At 24.6% G+C, this 26,120-nt stretch overlaps 3 protein-coding genes across 4 annotated transcripts; 2 read left to right on the top strand and 1 right to left on the bottom strand.

Annotated features, from left to right (window-relative positions):
- Position 1: 1 nt before the first annotated feature.
- Positions 2–3,230, bottom strand: LOC112603990. The gene is made up of 3 exons (XM_025352839.1): positions 2,943–3,230; positions 2,764–2,856; positions 2–273 (listed from the first exon to the last, which is right to left on the bottom strand). Exons 1-3 carry the CDS (start codon positions 2,973–2,975, stop codon positions 79–81), a joined length of 321 nt encoding a protein of 106 aa, XP_025208624.1. The 5' UTR covers positions 2,976–3,230; the 3' UTR covers positions 2–78.
- A 226-nt stretch (positions 3,231–3,456) lies between these two features.
- On the top strand, positions 3,457–8,004 carry LOC112603983 (glutamate dehydrogenase, mitochondrial). The gene is made up of 9 exons (XM_025352830.1): positions 3,457–3,595; positions 3,678–4,146; positions 5,694–5,894; positions 6,296–6,382; positions 6,593–6,780; positions 6,848–6,964; positions 7,026–7,187; positions 7,241–7,445; positions 7,507–8,004. The coding sequence occupies exons 2-9, from the start codon at positions 3,765–3,767 to the stop codon at positions 7,776–7,778; spliced, it is 1,614 nt and encodes a 537-aa protein (XP_025208615.1). The 5' UTR covers positions 3,457–3,595; positions 3,678–3,764; the 3' UTR covers positions 7,779–8,004.
- Positions 8,005–16,227: 8,223 nt separating this feature from the next.
- Positions 16,228–19,799, top strand: LOC112592881 (putative methyltransferase NSUN6). Of its 2 annotated transcripts, none has more exons than XM_025337046.1 (8): positions 16,228–16,492; positions 17,466–17,576; positions 17,980–18,187; positions 18,462–18,621; positions 18,685–18,886; positions 19,009–19,302; positions 19,404–19,565; positions 19,625–19,799. In XM_025337046.1, exons 1-8 carry the CDS (start codon positions 16,385–16,387, stop codon positions 19,730–19,732), a joined length of 1,353 nt encoding a protein of 450 aa, XP_025192831.1. In that variant the 5' UTR covers positions 16,228–16,384; the 3' UTR covers positions 19,733–19,799. The 2 variants fall into 2 exon arrangements, with proteins under 2 accessions (XP_025192831.1, XP_025192839.1); XM_025337054.1 differs by having other exon boundaries at positions 16,408–16,496.
- The last annotated feature ends 6,321 nt before the right edge of the window (positions 19,800–26,120 follow it).

Raw genomic sequence — 26,120 nt, 5'->3', positions numbered from 1 at the left:
AAAAAATATATATTTATATAAAAATTATCTTTGCTTAAACCTATTTATTTATTTATAAACAATCATTAGTTAAATAAGTTAGAACTCAATTGTTCTTCCTTTTGTCATAATTGCTCGTAAAGTTTCGACCTTGCTTTTTACTAAATTTACTTGTAATTGTAATGTATCAGTGAATGCATTTTGTTCATTTTTATGTTCAGTCACCAATAATAATACTTCATTATATTTACGGCATGTTTCTTCTAAATTGGCCATCATAGACATCATTTTACACTAAATTTAAAAAAAATAACAAAATAATATCATAGGTACATAAAGGTTCATTTAACCTAATTTTGAATGGAAATCCATTTGATTACTTTAATTTCAAGAATTATTTTTTGAATTTATCACAATAAACTATTTATCAACTGAGGCTCAGGAATATTTTATGTAGACCAGTTAAAATATAACTATTAAATAATCAATTAATAAAAAAAAAAAAATCAACTTGGTTGAACATTTGGACTATAACTACAATGTTAGTAGATTAAATCATAATAATATACTATTTTTAAAATCAAAAAGATCATCTCGATTTTTAAATTCTCAATATTCTTGGTAATCGTGGCACTGTCAATAAGTACAGTGACAAAAATAGAACTTATCATCAGGGGGAGGTATTATACAATAATTGTATATAATTATTATATAGTATTTTATACTTGGAAAATATCTTTTAACAAATTTGAATAATAAAAAAAATTAGTGGGTAAAACCTTCTCGCCCAGGAGTTTGTCATTGAAAAATTATCACTAAATGCAAAGCAATTAATTAAATGTATGGCTTGTCAGTTTTTATTAAAAAATAATTTATTGTTATTTTGAAAATAACAATATTTATTATATAACTTAGAAAATTTATAATTTAATACCTAAATTATTGTTATTACTATCCTCCTACATAATTTATATTAAACAACAAAAATATTATGTCTTACTAACTGGCAACCATTAGTCAAATATTTTAACTTAATACTGGATAACTGGCTATCATGACAGCCTCATATTTCATCCAAACTTCAACAAACATACCAGCGCCTTTCTATGCTATACCCTATTCTTAATAAAAAACTCTATTATACAAAAAAAAAATTCTTTTTTCTTGTACATAAACAAATCCTACATCTATTACTAACTTACACTTGCCTGGTTTGAGATAAATGTGTAACTTACCTCAACACATTTCAAATCTTTCAAAATAAAGTGCTACAAATAATTACAGATGTGCCTTGGTTAGGTTACATAAAAATTATATTCAAAAATTTGCATAGCTCACTGATAAACTTATCTAGATCACTCTATTACAATCTTCATATACAACCACCTCAACGTAGATTAAAGCATAACTATCCACATGACCTTCTAAGTTAATTACGCACAATATGTTTATCTATATAATATACCTGCTAGTTTTAATATGTTAAATGTTTAAAAAATATAAGTTAATAATACAATATTATTCATTTAATAAACAAAATTTATAAAATACCTAGTATTTACAAAAAAAAAAACTTTCATGCTCTTATGAAGTTAAAAATCCTTAATACATTAACACAGGAGTCTTCAAACTACGGCCTGCAGGCCACATCTGGCCCTTGAACAAGTTTTCACCGACTTGCCAAATAACGGCAAATAATCTAAAAATATGTTTAGTTTCTAAAATTGTTATCGCGCACAAGTACAATTATCAGCTATATCGGCTATACCATAATTTACAAGCTGTAGTTTATAAATTATATGTGTTCATACATTCTGGCCCGCTAAGAGCTTTTTTATTTTATGTGACTCTCGGATAAAAAAAGTTTGGAGACCCCTGCATTAACACATCAGCTGTATAATAATTCAATGTAAGCAATTAGAGTTATAATTAGTAAGTTTTTTTAAACACTGTTATAGTTACTGACAAAACGCTAATTAAAATAAATTACTTTTAAACAATTCAATAACATAAATTTTAGAATCTAACTCCTAGTTAGTTATCAATTTATTTTACATCTATTGATATAATTAAAACTGTATTATTATTTAAATTAATATTTTAAGAATAAATGTTTACTTGAACGTTCACCCTTTTCCTAATTAGTTAAAAAACTAAAACTAGATATTAAATTATGAATTTTTATTTTTTATTTTTTAAAATAAACATTTGAAAACAATTTTATTTTATTGTTTTACAACTTAAATTAGTATACTATGTGATATTGATATTGAATAAAAATAATAAGACAGTTTAATGAACACTAACAAATCATCTTAATTTGAATAATATAATATTATTAAGAGGATATCAGCACAATATTTGTTTTCTCTCTAAACCACACATAACAAAGTTAAAACGCGTTCACCTAAAATAATTTTTATGACTTGAGTAGCCATAGAGTAAAATCATGTATTACAAATTAATATTTTTGAGGGCTTAACATATTGGTTTTAAATTTTATTATTAATTGAATTAGTTTTCAACTTTCAAAAAAATAAATAAAAATTCTAAAATCAATGTCATATTCTTAAAAATATTATTTTTTTAAATTTTTGTTATGAGTAAAATCACTCTAAAATTCAAAAACATAAAAAATAAATAATTTTGTATGAATAAGTTTTCTATGTGTTACATGTGGGCCAGAGAGAGAAAACAATGTGCTGGCCACTGACATCCTCATAATATTAAATTAGTGTAACATAATATTTGCTGCTATATAACAGTCAATAATATTGTACTTACCGAGTGGGATGTTTCATTTTCTGAAAATAGAACTCGTTCAAATTTTTTTATTTTCCAACTTAAGGTGTCTATTCTTTTTTCAATATTAGTCACCTACAAAACAAGCAATGTCTTAAATAAAAAAAAAATAATAGACAGTCTTGAAACAATATGAGAAGTATAATTTAGTAGATACTTACAACTTGTTCCAAGTGTATTACGGCTTCGTCCATGGTTTTAAATAAAATACACCAAATAATAATTAAAAACAATTATTATCTTCGTTTTTATTGTTGTCGAATAATGTTAATAGGTAAAAATGATTCATAACCATACTACTTACTATAATATTGCACAATTGCACAGTGTACTTTAATCATAGAATAGATTTTTTAATCTATTATGTGTTTTCATTTGGATGTTTCAGTGATAAGACGATGTTGTTCCCGCCAAAAGTTAAAAAGTTTTATATCTCAGTTCACACCCCGTATCATCATGGTATCTCGTCACTACACTGACGACCGTGGTTACTAGTCCACAATTTTGCAGAATTATAATTTATTATACAACTTCATAGGCTCGCAGACAACACGCACGCGCGCGATTTCGTATCCAATTCCCCACAAAATAATCTTGACCCCCTCCCGTTTCGGCCGTATTCATTATTTTTTGCAATACTGCCAGGCAGAATAGCGCGATCCGATCTCCCTATACAGCCTAACAATACTGTCGAGTACGAACCTGTCGTCTTCGTCGTCGAGGAGGCTCCGTCAGAAAACTGTTATACAATATCTACCAGGCACCGGTATATCGATTCGTTCGTCATCGTCAGTTGTATACCAGCAGCTGCCAAGTATGCGCTACTCGTCTCCTCCCGTTCCTCTCTGATTGCCTGTTATTTTAGATTGTAATTTATTATTTAATTTTAATTTTAGGTGTGTCACCTGATTTTTGGTCAATTTCTATTTTTTTTTTTTTGTCAATTTTATTGTTGTTCCCAACGCATAGTCACTCTTATCGCCATGTACAACCTAAGCCGTCTCGGACGTAATGTGTCGGAGAGTGTCCTAAGGACAACGTCCATATCTTCTGCTCGTGGACTTCACGAGATGCCTGATCATCTCAAGGATGTGCCTACTGCTGAAAATCCACGATTTTTTGACATGGTGGAATATTTCTTCCATCGTGCGTGTCAGGTTGCTGAAGACAAACTTGTAGAGGACATCAAAGCCAAGATGTCTGTCGAAGACAAGAGAAAAAAAGTTAAGGGAATATTGTTGGGTATGCAGCCATGTGACCATATATTGGAGACATCTTTCCCAGTTCGCAGGGACAGCGGTGACTATGAAATGATTACTGGTTACCGTGCACAGCACAGTACACATAGAACACCGTGTAAAGGAGGTAAGTAATGGACTAAAATATAAAGCTTATTATGTTTATTATTTTAAATGCATATGATACACACACCTAATATTTTAGAAAATATAAAATTATGGGTGTATTTTTGGATGCCATCATTATAAATATTTAATATTATTTTAATTTAAATATATAAATAGTAAAACCAGAATAACTGTTTTTTTTTTTTTTTTTAAATAATTATGGCCGCTTGTAATAGTTAATTCATTTTTTTACTTGAATACACTTAAATAAGAAAACTAATTAAGTTCTTATTAAAATAAGTTTAAACATCATAAATAACATACAAAAAAAAGTTAAAAAAAAAAACATATTCTTATTTGAGACATTGCGTGTACTTAATAGTAACTGCTTATTGTTTTAACATTATACTTGTAAAGTTGTTGAATATAGGTATTAAGAATATCGCATAAAGAATAAGAATATATGCTTATAAGAATATAAGCATAAAATACCTGAAATTGGTTCTTAAATTAATAGATGCTATAATTATTGCTAGTGTATTATATTTAAATACTCATACACTACTACACTATTTAAATTTAAAAATTAAAACCACTTAACAAATGTTAAAAATTAAGTATGCAAGTGGCGAGGTCTTTTTTGACTATAATAATATAGTATCTAGTATTTTTTTCAGAGGTTAATTATAAAGTTAATAATAAGTCATCAAAACCATTGAAATTAGTTGATAAATTCTACTTTATAGTCACTTATATTAATAATCACTGGGTAATTTTAAAAAGTAAATTCTTATTTTTCCACTTCTTCTAATATTTTGGATGAATATTATATTTCCAGTTTTAGTGTGTATATTTTAAAATATTATAAAGTTATGATTTAATAATGATAAAAAACTATAAAATTTTGAATTAACATAAAAAATATTAGTTACATTTCTTTAATTAATTTAAAAATATATAAAATTGAATGTTTTAAGATTATAATATTAAATTGTTTATTTATCTAATTTAATTGTGTTTACACATCTTATATAACTGAATATCTACACAAATAATATGGTATATTATTCAAATTCAAAACAGTACAAAGTATTAATATTCATTAATAATATTTTAGATTAAATTGGTACTCATAATAATCTGTTTATTTCATTTTGTACAGTTTAATTTAAAAGTTAATAATTCGATATTATGTACCTATTTTGATTTATAAGCCTCTTAAATGTTGAGTCATATTTAAGTATGAGATATCTTTAATTTTTTTATGCTATGATAATCTATAATAAAATTAAACCTAACAACTTAAAAGTAGAAACACAATAATAAACATTTTAAAATTTTAATTTAAAAACCTCTTTAAAAATTAATTTTGTTTAAGATAAATAATATCTTATTCTAATGCTAATAAAGCCTGAATAATAATATTAATTTTATATAGTCATACACTGTAAGACAATATTTAATTTGTTAATATTGTTAGTTTAAAAAATAAAATTGGTATTTTGTTAATAAAAACAAAAAAAACTTTAAAGAATTATTTGCACTAATTTATTAATTTTATTACAGGTATTCGATTTTCTTTGGATGTTTGCCGTGATGAAGTGAAAGCTTTAGCTGCTTTGATGACTTTTAAGTGTGCTTGTGTTGATGTACCATTTGGCGGTGCAAAAGCAGGCATTAAAATAAATCCGAAATTGTATTCAGAAAATGAATTGGAGCAAATTACTAGGCGGTTCACATTAGAATTGGCTAAAAAAGGATTTATTGGTTAGTATGTAAACATATTTTAATTTCAAGTGATCAAAAAAATTTGTAATTCAAAATAAAGTTTTATTCATCATGACCTCAAATTAAATTATGTTAAACTACATTGTGAGAAATATTGTCGGAAATGCCATGGCATAAATAATAGTATTAAACTTAATTGATGATAATAATAAATAGGGTCATTGAAAAATGTAGGGTTTTAATAGGAAATAATTTAGTAGTAAATTAAGTGTTCTAGTACATCATTTATTTTATTTTATTTATATACAATTTATGTATACTGTAAATGATGACACATTAATTAAATATAATTTTATTTTATCTATAAGAAATAAGGATATATTTTCTATAAATCTAAAATTGTTAATATTATAATCTCATGGATTTTTTTTCATTTTTAGGACCCGGTGTAGATGTACCTGCACCAGATATGGGAACTGGTGAACGTGAAATGTCATGGATAGCTGATACATATGCTAAAACTATAGGTTATAATAATTCTTGTTTTTTTTTTTTTAATCATATATTTGTATATTATCAATTCATATTTTAATGCTTATAATGAGTTCAACTTTTTTAATTATATTTATTGAATTAAAATGTATGATAACCTTTACAAAAATAGAAAATCAAACCATCTATTAATTATTACATGAATGTAAATATTATGTACTGATTTTATCTTTTTTTTTTAATAGGGCATTTAGACATAAACGCTCATGCTTGTGTAACTGGTAAGCCAATTAATCAAGGTGGAATCCATGGTCGTGTATCAGCTACTGGTAGAGGTGTTTTCCATGGATTAGAAAATTTTATTATGGAGGCCAATTATATGAGCTTAATTGGTACTACACCTGGATGGGGTGGAAAAACATTCATTGTTCAAGTTAGCTTACATTATTATTGTTATCTCTAATTATATATTTTTTTGAATTTAAATTTTATCATTCAAGGGTTTTGGTAATGTTGGATTACATTCAATGCGTTACTTACACAGAGCAGGTGCTACATGTATTGGTGTTATTGAACACGATGGTTCTATTTATAACCCAGACGGAATTGATCCTAAAGTAATTACCTTGTGTTTATAAAAATTACATTTATAAGCTTAACAGTCATTTATTATTTTAGGCATTAGAAGATTGGAGAATTGACAATGGTACTATTTTAGGATTCCCAGGTGCTCAGCCATATACTGGTGAAAATCTTATGTATGAACCTTGTGATATATTAGTACCAGCTGCTACTGAAAAAGTCATAACATCAGCTAATGCTCATAAAATCCAAGCTAAAGTAAATAAAATATTAAAAGTAGTTAAATAATATTATAAAATCATTATTTTTAGATTATTGGTGAAGCTGCTAATGGCCCTACAACCCCTGCTGCTGATAAAATTCTAATAGAACGAAACATTTTGATTGTACCAGATTTATATATAAATGCTGGTGGTGTAACTGTATCATTCTTTGAATGGTTAAAGAATTTGAATCATGTTTCTTATGGTCGCTTAACGTTCAAATATGAACGTGAATCAAATTATCATTTATTAGGTAAAATATATTACATAATTAAAATATCTCGGCATGGGTAACTTATATCAACTTTTTCTAGAATCTGTCCAAGAATCATTGGAACGTCGTTTTGGTCGTGTGGGAGGAAGAATCCCCGTTACTCCTTCTGAATCCTTCCAAAAACGTATATCAGGAGCGTCTGAAAAAGATATAGTGCATTCTGGATTAGATTATACAATGGAACGTTCAGCTCGAGCTATTATGAAAACTGCTATGAAATATAACTTAGGTCTTGATCTTCGTACTGCTGCTTATATCAACTCAATTGAGAAAATTTTCACTACCTATAAGGAAGCTGGACAAACTTTCTAATTTATTTGTTTCTACTGTTTTAGTGGAAGTTTATAAAGGAATTTAGGTATTGACAAATAAGCCAAATTCATATATTTTAACTACAGTAAACTTTTAATTATTATTATCAAATTGATATGAGATCAATCATTAATAAAATTAATAAAAAGGAATGAATAACTTTTTCCTTGTTAACAAAATTCATTTTTTAAACAAGACATACTTTTAAAAAGTTCCTTTATAGTACAAAATCAATGTTTGTTATTTTATAAGATATATATACATATACATATATACATATATGCATAAGTATTCATTTGAATCCCAATGAATATCAAGTTTCATATATATTTTACAACATTGAATTTGTACTTAAAAATAATGATTTTATAGTATCAGTATTTTTGATAATAATTTAACTGTATTATTTCAAATACCATTAAAATTTAAAATTGTAGCTGTGTTTTTTAGGCTTAAATTTAGTGAAATTATCATTTTATGAATTTGGCTAATTGTTTTTTTTTTGTATCAAAATATTGAATACATTGTTAAACTACATTGACTTATTTTGAAGTTGAAAAATTCCAAATTGTTTCTTATTTTTAAGAAAAAAAAGTATACGTGCTTATTCAGTATTGTTTAATAAATTTTTGAATAATAAATTTTGTTCTTTTGACAAATATAAAATCTAACTCTTACAGAAATTAATTAAATTAAATTTACAAGTACAAATTACTAATCAGTGCTCATAATATACTACAATAATTTTAATATTGTAATCATATAATAGAAAAAGTGAGTAAATTTATGTTTTTCTCTATTTTATAAGAACTATTTAAACCATAAATTTTAATTTATTAATATATTAAATTTAAAATATTGTAAATCAACAGTCATCTCATATTTTTTGAAATAATAAGTATACAAATTGTTTATGTTTTGGAATTCTTTTCATGTTTTAAGTTGATAATTTTAAAAACTATGAGTATTAATTATTTGTTAGAAATTGTATTAAAATTAATATATTTATAATCACCACTTAATATAAATACTGACAATACATTCTTGTTATTAATATTGTTCGTATTTTTTTTTTAAAGATGATCTTACTCATATGACATTTTTAACTTAAAAGTTGTATTATATTTATTAATATTTGTTATTATTGTCAATGATATATGAGTAATTAATTGTTCTAGTTGAATCGTTAGTTTTGTTGAATTATTTAAATATACTTTTAACTTATGTGAGCAATTAAATAACAAATCAATAAGTTCAAAGTTGAAAATCTGTAGAAGTAATTACTATAGATATAATTTTAATAGGAGAATAAAAAAGTATTACAATTTTTAGTTTCATGTTCATTTTATAAGAGTTAAGTATTATCAATTTGTTTGATTAATTTGTATGGTTTATTTAGGATCAAACTTCTTAAACTGAACAAAAAAGTTCTAAACACTACTGATTTGTTTACCATTGTCTATTTTCTGTTCATTTTAATATTATGCATATTTATTTTATGGTTTTTCATATAACTTAATTTTTTTTCTTAATTAATTAGCATCAACAAACATCAGCAGGAAAACTATGACAGAATTAAAACACTTGATTTATTATATAATTAGTTATTTCATATTAAGTAAGTAAATTGAAAAGAAATTATTGTGCTTCAGAGTTTTGAAAATAAAACTAACATTTCTTTGGACCAACCATCTTAAGAAAAATTGACTATCAATGAAAATTTTTTTATAAAATTTATTCCAAAATGAATATGTATAATACAAGTGTATTATACGAGTCTATAGTATTAACAGTATTCACTAATTAGTTACTTCCATGTTTGGTTTGATTACAATTGGTAGAGGAATAATAGGTAATATTGTAGAGGTTTCCGCCTCAGTTTGATATCAGATGGAAAAAATATGGCCTAATTACAATTTAAAAATTATATGTGTTAATTATTGTCTAAACTCCTGTAAACAAATTACTCGAATGTGTGTCATCTCTCAAGAAAATGATTATAATATTCGGTAATCTATATTCAGGTCAAAGATTAAACAGTCGAGTATTGAATATTACTATACATCATTTAATACACTCAAAAGAGTCTTATTTTTCGGATATTCGATTAAAATCATCAGTAGTTTTAAACCTATTATCATAATATCTTGATTTCCAAATAAAGTTTTCCATCTTACCTCTTAGTTTACCCAACAAATGCATATTTAAAAAAAAATATGAAAAAATACGCAATTTATACATAATAAGTCTTTGTAATTTTTATCTTAACCTTTGATTACAAATTAATTTATTTTTAATTAGATATTTTAGATTTTACTCATGAAAAATAATAAATTTTATTAAAATAAAAACTATTGATCGATGGAAAAATACAGTGTGATTCCAAGCAGCTGATATTGTTGATACGGGTTAAAGCATTTGAAAGCAAATCTAATTTTTAATAATTAAATATTAAACATAATAATGTTTGTTACATCAAATTTTAATAAGTGAGGATAATACTGAATGTTTGTTATTAACTAAACATTCTTTCTTGTTTTGTTTCAAAGAAAAAAGAACTAATTAGAAAAAAGTTATTAAATAAATAAATATATTAAAATCAAACAAGTTTAAATCTAAATCTTAATGTACTACATAAAGTTAAAAAATTTAAGCTTATTTGTATCAGTCGTTGACAAATATATGCTGGATATATGACATTTTCTGTTCAATAGACTGATCACTGACACGAAGGCCTATCAATTATAATATTAGGTGCCGAACTTGAAATTTGAACTATCACAACTTCTTTACAAAAAATAAAGCTTAATTTAATTAACTTAGTTCGGTTTACTTTGAGTAAAATATGTAATGTGTTCGTATTTAATATTGTGGATTATTTGAATTAAAACTGTAAATTATCCTTTATATACCTAGGAATAATAACTTCGTAATGTGATCATAAAAAAACAACCTATATGAAACATATTTTTAGATTTTGAGCGTAACGATGAATATATTGATTTTACAAAGATGTGTTTTTTATGTGTGTGTCTGTGTATATAATAAGTAGTCAAAAAGCTACAATTTTCATATTTGAGAGTAGAATAAAAAATTAGATCTAATTTGTACTTTAGATAGGTCAAAATTAAAAATTCTCAGTATTTTTTTCATAATCAGGGGAAAAAACAAAAAATTTAATAAAAACGTGATTTTACACACATCAATTATTATTAAAATAATTGTTTGGTAATTATGAATAGGTATCTCAAAACTTTTACGTGTATTATTAATTATATGGAATGAAATTATAAAAATATGTAGATTAATTTTAAGTTACCTATTATCTACCTGTTCTACCATAAACTTATTCAAACTGTTTTATGATAAAGTGACTGATTCAATACCTAGTTAATAAAATTACTATAATAATTAATAATACGGTAAAAATATATGTACATTATATTATTTTAGCTGAATCAAAATAACATCATGAAATATACCTAACTATAATGATAAACCGTTTCCGCTCAGATCGTTTTTCATATATAACGAAGTAATAAAATTATCATTGAATTAAAACATACACATAACAGTGAACCACTCGACACTTATGTACAGCAGAGTGGCACCAATTTGCTTATCTTTTTTTAAAAAATATTTATTAAAACAAAGAAGAACCTATCAAGAGTCAAAATATGTAGGTAGGTACCTCTAACAGACTATCAAATTTAATTTTAAAACGTTTCTGGGTTCCAACTCCGATTCGTGTGGTTTTACTATTGAAGAGTGTCGATGAACACTCGTACGCGTTTAGTGTAGGCATCTACCAACTTACTGCCGTCAAGAATAGTATGATTCTAGTTGATTTTTAGTTGATCTTGTATGATGTAAGGTGTAACCCTTGAAAAATTAAATGACTGTGGGATTTAGCCCTTCTTAAACCGCACAGATGTTTAACACAGTTAGGTATATGAGTTGTTTTAGGAATATTATAATACATACCTAGGTAAAAATGTGTGTTAAATCATAGTAATTATTTTATACTTTGTAACCATTGTCAACGATGTATATATATATATATATAAAACAGTATTAATATCTCATTAACTAATACATTTTTATATAAGCCCTTCCTAAAAATATAAAATTTTAAAAATTAGCTTCGTAATACACATCTTTGAATATAGATAAATAATTATACTCCGAATTTCAAAACTATAAGTGCCATAAAATAGTGGATTTATTTTATTTTAATATAGATAGATAAACGAGCGTACATATAGCGTATAATAATATATAACTAATACTAGCGGTTTCTAACTTTTTAGGTTCACGAATCTCTAAAAATGAAAAAATTCAATCGTGCCTCCCTTAAATAAATGAAACAAAAATTTTATTAGTGTATACTACTATATTAGTACTTATAGTGAATATGTACAATTTCAATGTTTATATCGCACCTCTCATGTTAAGTGCTTGCGCCTTTTAAGTGAGCCGTGCCTCACAGTTTTGGATCGCTTTTATAAGTATCTACACATTGAACAGGGGGAGGGGACACTGTTTTTTGTCGTTTTCTAGCATGGTGAATATAAAAAAAAATGTAAGTTATATGAATACAATACCCTCAATTTTAATGTTTTGTGAATCTCAGTTACCTGTAGGATGTAATCGAGAGCAAATAGGACAATATTAGGGCTGCAAACGAGTTGTGTCCCAAATACTGAATTGTGTCCCTCAGTTTTTTTCGAGTTACACGAATTGTGTCCCTCTAGTTTGATCAAACTAATATAAATAAAAATTAAAAATAACTACACAAATAATTTTAATAATATAACATAAAAAGCAAACACTTAAATCAAATCATTTTTATAAATTCACATTGAGAAATTTTTCTATTGAAATATTAAAAGTATGTTAAATATTATATTTTACACGAAAAATAAGTTCGTATAAAAAACGTCATATTATTATAGTAAAAATTTTAATGTAATATAACAATAATTGATGTTATTTTGTCTAATAAATATAAATAAAAAGTAAAAATAACTACATTAACAGTTTTAATAAAATTACATATTAGGCAAAAATTTGAATGGATAGAATCGAATTTTATTCTGTAATTATTTTATTAAATATGTGTTGGTAATTATACAACATTGAAATGAAAACATTTCTCGATTTGAATTTATAAAAACTTTGTTTATTTAACTTGTGTAAAACTTCATAAAACAGTTAGGACATAATTCGTGTACCCCTTTTTTATCATCGGGACACAACTCGTTAACTGTAAATATTAGACCTAATAAAGCTTGCACTCTTTACTATACTATAGGTACCTACCTACTTGTTGTTTAGTTGATTTTAATCGAATTTGAAAATAATATTATTAAAAAACTCTGTGAACTGTGATCACATAATTTGAGTTTGTAATATAACACAATTTCTAAGTTATTAATATAAGTTATACCATACCTATCTCACGTATTCAAAATTCAAGTATAATAAATATTATTATTCTTAATTTTTATCATAAAAAATTATAATAACATGCCATAATAATTATTACCTATAATATAAGATATTATAATATGATCCAATAAAAGATTTTCACATTTTAATAAAATTGGACAAAAAACTTAGAACCTAGCTATTAACAAAAAGTCCCACCTAAAAAATTTAAATTACTTAAATAGCCAGAAAAAAGGTATTTCAATCACTTACCTAAAAAAATAAAGATTTTCGAAATTTTTTTTTTTTTCGAGAATATTGAAGACTTCCATAAATATGTTAGCTTAATTTTGAATTTTAAATTTCAATATCTAGGTTATCTTACCTAACCTATGTACAACACAAAATTGCGTAAAATGAAAATGGTTATAAACAAGTAATAACGATATACTTCGACAATATACATGATTATGATTAGTTGTAAAAATAGACATTTTTAAATTTTTCAAGGAGATACACAACATTTTATTCCTATAAGCCAAGATTTGAAATTTGGGCTAAACTTCTTTTCTTAGTAATTAATAAATCAGAAATGTTTTGAAATGTTCAGAAATAAGTTTTGAAGCACTCGAAGGGAAATTTATTAGCAAAATTTCAAACAGTAGGTACCTATGTAAGTTGTGTCAGAGTTTGAGTATAGCTAAAAAGGTCAGAAGAATCAATATGTTTTCAAAGACCTAACTATTAATTAGATTATAATAGGTTCAACTATTTTTAATTTAAAGTAATTAAAGGTTTAATTAGTTGAGTAAACATGATAAGTAAATTCTAAGTAATGATAACTGTTTAATATTGAAATGATATACAGACATACAGTAATACTTAAGGAATTTAAATTTAAATAATATAAAAATTATGTTACATACATAAAATTTATCACATTATGTTTGAAGGATAAATTATAATCATAGCTTTATTATATTATAATTGTTTAGAATATTTTTCATTATATAATGATATTTATCTATTAAAAATACATGTCTAGAATGATTAACCGATTGAAATGATGATTATACTACGTTTTATTTTTAATAATTTTACGATTGCGACAATTACCATATTCAGTGCAAAAATATAATTTATTGCATATTTTCATTAAATTTTGACCAAAAATAAGTTAAATATGCCCAATAAAATAGAAAAATGGATAAATATGCAAAAATATTTAAAATTTAATTTCACATATTTAGCCGTATGGTATCTCTAAACAGATTTCTATGTCATCTAGCATTAAATATGACTTAAGAAAATTTATAATAGGTATGCAAATGCCAAATATATCATACATGAACCATTGAATAATTTACTCAATATAATGAACTCACGAGCCCAGATAATAACAGAGAGAGCTTATACACCAACTACTTAAAATATTAAGTTAAGTACCTATTGAATTAATTATTTAAATTAATCAAGTTTGTATTTAATGTAATTTTATTAATAAAAAATAGTTAATTTTTTCTATAGTTAATTTATTTAACTTTAAAAATTGTAAGTTTCACATTTTGTTTTTATTATAAATTATTTTTAATATATTATAATTAAAATTTCTGTTAATTAAAAAAAAAAAAATATATTTATTTGTTGTTTTTACCAGAAACATTATTAATTAATTGTTGAAAATCTTTTTTGACAAATCTAATACTAGTGTTAAATTATTTTTAATGTTTTAAAACTTTGGCTACAATTTTATAATTTAAATTTACCTATATTAATTCATATTTTAAATTATTATTTTTGTATAATATAATAACTGATTTCTATAAATATTTTCAATTATATTTAACAAACTATTAAAACATTAGATAAACTTAAAGAGAAAAAGGAAATAAAAACAATTTCTTATTATGTATAAATTATAATACATTAATACTCAATAATAAATAGTTAAAATTTAAACTTTTTTTTTTATATTTATTAATTTTATTTATTTGCAGATTAAAAAAAAAAATAAATAAAAAAAAAATACTAGTAAAGAACTCCCATCAGACTTTTATACATAGAAAAATATATAAGAAAGACAGCAATATATTTTATTTTTTTAATGTTATAATAATTATAGTATTTTACAGGTATTTATGAAATGAATAAATAGTTTGAAATTATAAAATAAAATAAATATTTTGATTTTCAAAACACTATTAGCATATTTTAAAAATATACTTTTTTAAATGAATTTAGTTAAAATTTAAAATAAAATATTTTAATGTTCATCTTATTTTTTTTTGAACATTGTTTATGAATTAGTTCATTGTACACACAATATTTAGCAAACTCGTATACCTGTACTTATAAGTATGGTACATAGACACATGGTAATTAATTTTTAAGAGAAAATTAAAATCCTGAATTCCTTAAAGAAGGTAAGGAAACCGAAAATACATTAATATTAAATGATAATATTATGTAGTCATGTAGGATGTATTTGAAGTTTGAATGTTTGATGCTATAAGAGTATAAGAAGACGCTACACCCGCATGAGTTGTCTCCTTCTTAGATAACTACATACAACAAAACAAATTTTTGATCAGTAGAACACATAAACACATTGTGTGTATTAGCTTTAACGTTAGAGTAAATTGACCAATTACTAAATGCAGGATTTCACAAATTCATAAATCATTAAGTCATACGGAACTACCTATTTTCTGTTACAATTTGCCATTTGTCACCACGGATATGGAATATATTATGGTCTATGGATACTATATTATTATAGTATCTATATCCGTGCTTGTCACCCGGCGTCAGTTATCAATTCATAAAATATGTTTGAGGTTACGTTAGGAATTAGGAATCATCTCAAACTATATAATATCAATAATAATAATAAATAATAATATTATTGTTGCTTCTTGCTTATTAATGTTATTACTTATTATATAGCATTTAGTACGGATTACGGATATCGAATATATTTTAAACTGTGATTACTTATTACTGTTATTATTGTATTACTTATTAGTTAATATTTAGTATTTTATTAGCAAGTTGTTAGTTAAATAATTAATCAAATTGGTACCTATCAATGTTTGCGGTATTCATCTGATAAAGAATAACGTTTTACACACTATTATACTTTTACAATATTGTATTACCTTACTAGTTACTATATTATGAAGAAAATTATGAGACAAGCGCAGATTGTTCGTCCTCATAACTTGGATGAATATTTAATGAATTTATTAAAAAGTATTTACCAATCTAAAAATCTATCAGCAGAAGTAGGTAAAAATTATAAATTTTAATGTAATATTCATTTTTTTTTAAAAATTATATATAATAATATATATACCTAATATTTTGTTCTCACATAGCACTTGAGAAAAACTGAGAAATAAAAAAGAGTTTAGAATTAAATTCAGGAGAACAGGAAATAATCAAATTTTGTAGAAAAGTACTTTGTCAAACTTGATCAAATGTTTGAGTTACATCCAGGAATAGAGCTGAATATGAAGTGTTTTTTTTTTTAGTGAAAAAGCAATATTATTTACAATCGTGTGCACTTGATGGCGGAGATCTGAATGACTTCTAAAATCAATTTGGAATTGTTTTTTTATTTGTAATAATTGGGTATACTCTTTTTAGCATAACTTTTTCAAGAATTTTTTTGAAACGATAAGAGACCAATGAGATAATGAGAAAAGCAAGTCTGTTAGTTTATCTCTCAGAGTAAATATAGCTTTCAAATTAAGATTATAATTGTGTTTCTTTGTGTGAGAAATGTAGGAATGATAAAGAAAAGAAATTAAAAATAAAAGTCAAAAGGTAAAATGGTTTTCTTGGGAAGGTGTTTCACGTTGACTGCTATGTGACCACCAGTAATCATACCATATAGTTTATTGGTACATAAAACTTATTTATTCATGTTATTTTTAATTTGTTATACTATTATATTTAAAAAAATAAAAATTTTTTTTTTTTTTTATTAAATTAATGATATTTTTTTGCAATTCCACTGTAGTTTTTTAGTACCTTTATCATAAAAATATAACATTTGAGAAACACGGATGATTACTGATGGCCACATAACAGTCAATATGTTAATAATATGATTAGTAATTAATGTTTATTATACCAAAATTATTTATTGTTGTAATAGTAAATATTCTTTGAGACTAAATTTTTAAATATGTACCATTACATTTAAATAGTGTGTATACAATTTTAATAAAACACTATTGTTTTTATTCTTAGGAAGTATCTCAATGGTTGACTTCTGCACCTTTAAATTCATATTTCAGAGTTAACACCTTGAAGATTACACCATCAGAAGTTATGATATTCATAAATGAACAAATATCAAATGTAATGTATATATTTTATTTAATTCCTTTCCATTCTTAGATTTTTAAGTGAATTTAGACTTTTTAAAATAGTATTTTTTTACTTAATAGTTTTTAAAATATTACTATAGAAGAATTTGTACCTTGTAATAATTATACGATTATAAATTAATTGTGAAAATATAATTAACAATCAAACAAATTTATAAGATTAGATTACAGCCTTTATCCTCTTAGTATGATGTACCTATTATTGATTTTATTATTAACAGATTATTCATGTTATACAAATATTGAGTATATTTAATATTTATAATATTTGTATGACATTTATAATTTATTTTAAATAAATAATCTTTTATGTTGTAAATAATTTACACATTTTAAAGTTTTTTTGTTGTAAAAAGCTGTTGTTTATGTTATAGTTGAAACGACTTAAAAATAACAAAAATAAACAACATTCAGTTAGTGCTCATAAACATTTGAGCGATTGTATAGTAATTTCACCAATTGACAAGTCTTTATTAGATTTGAGCCCTAAAAATGAAGAAGTAATTGTTGATATTGCTACTGGGCAATCTGCATTACGAGGCTCTCATATATTTGCACCTGGGATTATGGCTATGGCACCTGGTAAAATAAATTATACAATTTGTATGTTATTCTATAACATAACATAAAACTATTAATATATATCAATATACCAATGCGGTTTTATTATAGAATATTAATACTATCTTGAAATTAAAAAAAAAAAATTAAACAATACATTATGCATATTCTGTGTTTATATTAAAACACTTACAATAATTTTATTTATTCATAATATTTTTATAATACAAATCATATTTACATGTATTTTAAATTAATTATAAAACTTATGTTTTAATAATATTTTATTTCTTAGAAGTACAAGTTGATTCATTCATATCAGTTTATGCGGACTTAGGCAAAGGGTGTAAACGAGGTTATCAAAAATATTATGATAATCCAATGAAGATGTTTGTTGGCAATGGCATTGCCAAAATGAATCGTCGGCAGTTATTTAATGGTGATATAAATCCTAAGTAAGATTAAATGTGTATTATGGTTTTGATGCATTTCATAAAATACTTAATATTACATTTTAGAGGTATTGCGGTTGAGATGACTGACCCTGTTACAGGTATCCCTTCATTTAAATTGCCTGATGAATATGGAATGCTACAAAACTTGCCTTCAATTGTAACTGGGTATGCGCTCGATGTCAATGAAAATGACCTTAAAGTATTAGATATGTGTGCAGCACCTGGTAATAAGACTACACATATAGCTACATTAATGAATAATAAAGTGAGTTAATCACGTGAACTAGCTTTTGACTTAATTTTCTGAATCTAATGGATTATTAATGAATTAGACAAAAATTGTGTCATTGTGAGTAGAATATTAAAAATTAATTTTCTTATTATTAGGGTTCAATAGATGCATTAGATAAATCAAAAGCGAAATTAAAAAAAGTTGAACTTCGATGCAACGATTTTGGAATTAAAAATGTGAAAATTCATCATTTTGATTCTTTGATTAGTGTAGACAGAAATAATATGAATAACAATGATAATAGACCACCATTTAAAAATGAATCATTTGATCGTGTATTATTGGATGCACCGTGCAGTAACCTTGGACAACGGCCATTACTTAATATTCAAGTAGATGAAAATCTAATTAAAAGTTTTCCTGCCTTACAAAGAAAATTATTAATAAATGTAATAAGACAACAAATCAGTATATTTAATACATATATATATAAATAAATTGTATATATTGATAAATTTAAATACTAATTTTATTTTTGAATGTATTTTAGGCTATAGACCTTGTTAAGCCTGGTGGTATATTAGTCTACAGTACATGTACAATTACGCTAGAAGAAAACGAACATAATGTAGCTTGGGTTCTTAAAAAGTTTCCACAGATGGAACTAGTTGAAATTAATTTTGAAATTGGTAGTCCAGGAATTGCAACTCAAGTAAATTCAATTAATGCTTTGTCTGTTAGTCTTTATTTACATGCTAAATTTTGTTATAGATGGGATTAAATGAAAATTTATGTAAACTTGTAAGGCGCTTTGGTCCTGAGAATGTTGAAGAAGATTCTATTGGATTTTTCATTTCAAAGTTTCAAAAAAAAGTTTAATAATTAATATATTGTTATACTATCGAATAATAATAATATTTGGACATAGTATGAAATCATTTCTAAATTGTTTTTTTTTCTTTTGTTATACTTCAGTTATAGTTTGATCTACTATATCATGTATTTGAAATAAAAAACATTTTATTTACAATTTTATGGTTTACTTTTTACCCCAATCTTATGTAAAATATTTAGTGAGTCATGAAGATATAACAATTTTACATTAAAAGTATATTTTAATGTGTAAGATCATTGTCATATGCCTTGTATATAAATTATAAACATTTATAAATTTATTGTGGATTTTTTGAGATGAGGAAAATGCCCGGCACTATATAAAAACTGATTTTTGAGATAAAAAGTTATGTAACCACTCTTATTGTACATTGGGTGTCGAATGGGCAACTGTTATAAGCGAATTAAACTTAAATTCAATGATAATCATTATATATTAAAAATAATTTTGAGTGTAAAGGGTCCATTAACCCATATCATTAAGTAATATGTTAATTTGGTACAGCTATTAAATTTAAATTTTACTTTTATTACTATGATAGGATGTTCATGACCAAGGTTCAGATTTGAAGGTAATATAAATAAAAAAAAAGCATTTAAAATATGAAAAAAGGTAAAAAAGGCATTTAATTTATATAAAAATGTAATTCAAAAAGTATACTACAAAATTTAATGTACTAATTAGCTGGTATTAAAAAAAAAATTTCACTAACATGTACTTAGATAGCTTTAGTAAAACGTTGACTGTTTGGGCTCAAAATCTTTTTATACGTAAAAAATGATCTTTCTACGTTCACTAAAGTAATTGGGGCATATTTTATACATAAATAATTATCTAAATTAAGATTACTACTTATTAAATCGTCATAACTTATTGTTCTTCTATACTAATTAACCCATTCTAAATAATTTTAAACATAACATCGACATTGCACTGTTTTCACAGCTCATCGATTTGTACCGTAGGCAAAAAAAGCAAAAATGTATTTATAAGTAAAAATGGTAAAAAAAATACATCCACCGTCTTCGATATTAAGCGAAACACATTTTTATATAAAAATTATTTTTCTATTATAATTATTAAAAAAAAAAGGCTCTTGCCTTGAAAACCGAACCCTAATCATAAGTCATAATTCATAAGCGTAGGGTGATCAAATTTTTTTTTTTTTTGGTGGGGGGGGCTGTAGCCCTTCTAGGGGTAGATATGTATCAACTCGTGGGGAGCCAGACAACATTTTTGTGTGACTATTTTCCGAACTAAGGGGGACTAAGCTCACCAAGCTCCCCTAAATACGCCTATGAGGTTGATAATTTTTTTTCCGAAAATATTGTATTTATTAGTATCTAGGTATTTAATTATAATAATATATGTTTATACCATATTATATCAACTTTTATAATTCAAAATTGAATAATATCTTTCTATAAATATTGTAGAACAGTAAAAATAGATTCATATTAAAAGTACCTATAAATAGGTAATATTTTAATAACACCTACAAGTATGCATAGAAAATGATTATATAAATACTTGGTAAAAATTTAAAGAAGGTATCAATTTTTTTTTTTCTAAATGCAATAATTAATAAAATATCAAAAATTGTTTGAGGAGAAATTATTATTTTATAGGTGAATATTAAATGTAGTAAACATTTAAACTTCAAATACTCATAAAAAATTAATTTAACTTTTAGTATAATTTTTTCACATATGAATTCAACAACTAGTAAAGAACCTTGTATAAAATTTTTAAATCTTTAATATTAATAAAAAATCAGATTTTTTATGAATTTCTAAATAAAAAATAAAATATATTAAATGGAAGAACTCAATTGATTTATTAAAAATTCAATAAATGATGAGTGTATTAAGAAATCTAAATAAAGTTCGAGAATTACCAGAACTATGATATGTTTATTTAGCATTGGTAGAATCAATAATTTTATATGGTATAATTGGGTGGGGTGGCGCTTTCGAAAATATGATTACTACCAATATCTCGGCTATAAATTTGTTAAAATTAAATTATTAGATTACTAAAGAATGTAATATGTATGTACTCAACAAAAAAAATTATACATGGAACTATATAAATGTGCTTCTTGTCAAGAAAATATATTTAAAAATAACGGTTATTTTTTAAAAAGTCATAATTTATACAACCGATAATACATGGAGTCAACAAAAGATACACAAAAAATAATTTTTTCATTAAAAGAACTAAAAAAACCACCTCTAGTAAAGATTTTGAAAGAATCAGTACCAAAATCAATAACCAAATACCATTCCATACAAAAAATTTTCCGATTAATTTATTTAAAAAACATTTTGTAATGGTTTTTGGAGTATTTAAACGAATTAACTATATAATAATGTTACCTACTGTATTAATTATAACCATTGTTAGCTATTTTTAGTTTAAAAATTTAGATTATCATATACTCGTTTATTTATAGAATTTTAACTTTTTTTATATACCTGTTAATTTTATGTAATTATATTTTGAACTCCTGGATCCCCACACGAGTCCGCTCAGTGGGGCCCAGTACTCTTAAACGGGCAAGGGAAGATAAATTAATAATATAATATAGCCAATAAAGGTAATTAGTTGACGAGTGATAGAAAAGTTCCAAAATGTTCACTATATGCATGGTTACATAGATCGGTTGATGTAATAAAATAATATTAAGCTTCTTCTATTGTTATTATTTGTTTATTTCTTATTATAATCTACGTCTTTAACTTTGGGAATGGTTTTTGGAAGAAAATTGGATCAAGTTGGTAGTTGGTACCCAAGACGGGTGCAGACGTTTGCTCCGTAGACTGTAGAATTACTATACTTTTATAGTTGCAAAACGAGGGTTTTATAATTTATTAATTTATGACTTGTAAGAGATTAATGTTATTGCTAAAGTAGAACATTCTAACAATCTGATATTTTTGGTTAATTAAATTAGTGATAGATAATAATATAGGTGCACAATGATCCTGGTAAATCTTTAACTGATTTCTAAAATCCATAGGCGCAATTTAGATTAAATTTATGAGGGTGCTAGATTTATGTTGACCAAAATGACCTGTGGGTGACTTTTATACAACACCATTCATATATTTTCGTTGAACAACCTTATTATTTATTAATAATTTATAATAAAATAAAATATTAATAAAGAAAATAAAAAAACAAATTTCAAATATAACTTATAAGTAATTCCATTTTTTATTTTTTATATTATATTAAAGATATACGTCTTTGAGACATATTAAAATTATTTATTATTTTATCTTTATTAATTTTAGTGCTTAGATCTTTCTCAATATTAATAACTGTTTTTCATTTACAAAATAGCTGAAAGACGTTTCGGCGTAATCGTTATCGATTATCGATATTCGTTTTATAAAATCTTCTTGAGTACCTAATTAATACATAATAATTTATTAATCACAATATAAACAATAAATTGACAATAATATTTTCTATATTATTCTGATCAGTGATCGGTATGTTTAATTATTATTAATATGAAGATGAAAAGTCCTAGAATCAAATCTATCTTAATGTTCATGATATAATATTATCATAAGTCATAATTTATAACCAATAAAAATTCGATGATGTTATTAAAAATTTAGGGGTGCTAATAGGAAATTTGAGGATGCTAAGCTCCAAGCATCCCCCAAATTGTGCAATTTGCGAATGGATTTTAATAAAATCCATTCGTCTGTATAAACATCTGGGCATCAGTGGAAAATTCTAATAAACCCTGGAAAATTTACTTATATTTAAGAAAAGTAACTTTCTTTTACTTTAAAGAGTTGAGATATGTTAATATGTTATACAACTTAGGTCAAATATCTCGAAATTATTCTGGATAAAATATATTAAATATTGAAATCCTTAGCATATGTAAAAAAAAAAAAATTTTAGTAAACACCGTCATCTGATGCGTCTTTTATTTGAATCCAGTCAATCCAGGCGATTGATTTATAAAAAATAAAACTACAGAAGTTACTACCAAGACTTGTTAGTTGCTTGGGCTTACGTTATGCAAATCTAGGGATGCGCCAAACCTCAAATTAACACAATCCAAACCATTCAATTCATCGCTCTCATCCGTCTAATAAACTTAGCTCTCCACGGATAATGTAATAAATGAATCTTTACTCAAATACCTGAAAATGAAAACTGTAGATCAACTACCTACCCCAAAGCCATTATTCAAGGGTTTCACTTAGAACTTTATCAGTATTTTAACCATTTGATTTATCACCAATTACCATCCATTCTTACTGACAACCCACAAGCTTATAAATAAACTAATTCGCTGAAGGGCTTCATTATCACTTCATTTATATATCGTGTTAAATAAATACAGATTGTATTTTTTTTTTTAGATAAACAAAAAGACAGGTTACAACAAAAATAATATAATATGACAATAATGTAGGTAATTAGGTAATGCCTGAACAAATTTTTTTTTTTTTAATAATTTATTTCAAAAGAGAAAAACTCACATAAAAACATGGCCTTACTCCATTTTATTATATAGTATTACATAATAATGATGGTTTTTATTACGGATATGTATACGTGATGTAAATGCATATTACATGAACACTACACTACTACTTTAATATTATATTCACGATATTGATATTATAATAATATTATGAAAATACAACAATATTAAAATATGCGTACGATAATAATAATTTTTTAATAATAATAATATAAATACAATATAATGATATAGTTATAATAATAATAAAAAAAAAATGATTACATTTTGGGATATGCATTTTATAGATATGTATCGCTGTTAAATGTCTATATTAATCAATATAGTTATTAATGTGTATTATATAATAATAATAATAATAATAATAATAATAATTATAATAATAGTTATTATATCCTAATAGTCTTAAAATGTATAAACTCATAAATCACATATAAATGTATTTAAAATTACGTAAGTCGTATGCTAATTATGTCTTTGGCAATACCCTGTGAGACGATGCCGATAACGACCTTTTGACACGACACAATTGATGGTACTTAATTTTTGTTTTATGGATGTTTTTCTAAAACATTTTATTTTATTTTTTTAATGTTATTCTACAAACGCCTCACCGGGTTTTGCAAAGAACCATAAGCTTTCATCGTTACGTAATTTATTAAGATATGTATTGCGAATGGTTTTTAAGCTTAAATATTAATGATAATAATATTATAATCAATCATATAATATGTAAATAACACTCTTCAAACATTCCTACAAATATATCTAGCAACTATATTATAATGACTTAAAAACATTTTTTGTTTAGTTATAGTAATAATTATCTACAAAAATTTCTAAATTTAAAATCGTATTTGGTTAATATTTTTCATATTCGTGTATGTGTATTGTTACATAGCGCATAAAATCTCATATTTATACGTGCAAGATATAATATAGTAGATACTAAATTCTTATAATATGAAGACACTATTAGAAAAACCGAAATTAAAATCAAAATTCAGATCGGAAAACATCACGTGCATAAAGTTTAGTGAAGTGGGTATACCTATAGGTTGAAAAATATTTTACAATATTATGTATAATTATGATGTATTTATGGGCAACGCGTGTACAGAGCTAATACGTCAAATGTTTGACGACCAGTTATTTTGATTACCTACATGTGTTTAATATGGCAGTTATATAGACCGTTTAATACCTTTGCTAATAGACAAGAAGTGATAGCACGCCGGGAGTGGAAAGATAGAGGGAACTTTTCCGTGACTGTGACTGAAAATTATCATTAGGTATCATAAATAATGTTATGCCATTATACCATCGATTTTAGAATTTACAAAAAGTACTTAGTTTATTCTAAAATCAATGATTATACTATCAGTGTGTGTTGTTTGTCCTTCATTTTATCATCCGTTGTTCAAATTAGAATGCCTGAAAATTAATTTTGAATTTAATTTATAACTTGAACATGGGTTGCAATTAATGTATTATTAATGTGTTTTAAGAGATTTTTATAGGGCTGGTTTTAATACTAATATTATGGATACTCAATATATCAGGTCAAACATTATTCACCCGACTATAAGGATTAACGTCTTGTATCAATAATAATAAATACATATATAACATTAGGATTAATATGCATAGTAAAACTGAAAATTAAAAAATGAGTATTAAAAACAGTGTTTAAAATTAATGAGATTTAGAAATGAATAGGAATATCTGTGGTTCCATATTCTGTATAATATAACTAGACAAATTTTGTTCATTAGTCATTACTAATTAGTCTATGTTTTTTTTATAGGCACATTATTTTTAGTTAAAATTTTAATAAGAATTAAGTTATTACA

This window comes from Melanaphis sacchari, unplaced genomic scaffold (genome assembly GCF_002803265.2).
Source record: "Melanaphis sacchari strain LSU unplaced genomic scaffold, SCAv2.0 Contig0_pilon_pilon, whole genome shotgun sequence".
Classification (NCBI taxonomy): domain Eukaryota; kingdom Metazoa; phylum Arthropoda; class Insecta; order Hemiptera; family Aphididae; genus Melanaphis; species Melanaphis sacchari.
This window is presented reverse-complemented; position numbering and strand designations above follow the sequence as displayed.

Coding starts and splice junctions, on each gene's coding strand:
- LOC112592881 (XM_025337046.1), top strand. CDS start 16,385: ATGAAGAAAATTATGAGACAAGCGCAGATTGTTCGTCCTCATAACTTG. Junction 18,622..18,684: donor AATGGTGATATAAATCCTAA/GTAAGATTAAAT, acceptor ATTACATTTTAG/AGGTATTGCGGTTGAGATGA. Junction 19,303..19,403: donor AAAGAAAATTATTAATAAAT/GTAATAAGACAA, acceptor AATGTATTTTAG/GCTATAGACCTTGTTAAGCC.
- LOC112603990 (XM_025352839.1), bottom strand. CDS start 2,975: ATGGACGAAGCCGTAATACACTTGGAACAAGTT. Junction 2,857..2,942: donor TAATACACTTGGAACAAGTT/GTAAGTATCTAC, acceptor CTTGTTTTGTAG/GTGACTAATATTGAAAAAAG. Junction 274..2,763: donor AAAATGAAACATCCCACTCG/GTAAGTACAATA, acceptor TTTTAAATTTAG/TGTAAAATGATGTCTATGAT.
- LOC112603983 (XM_025352830.1), top strand. CDS start 3,765: ATGTACAACCTAAGCCGTCTCGGACGTAATGTGTCGGAGAGTGTCCTA. Junction 5,895..6,295: donor GGCTAAAAAAGGATTTATTG/GTTAGTATGTAA, acceptor TTTCATTTTTAG/GACCCGGTGTAGATGTACCT. Junction 6,965..7,025: donor CAGACGGAATTGATCCTAAA/GTAATTACCTTG, acceptor TTATTATTTTAG/GCATTAGAAGATTGGAGAAT.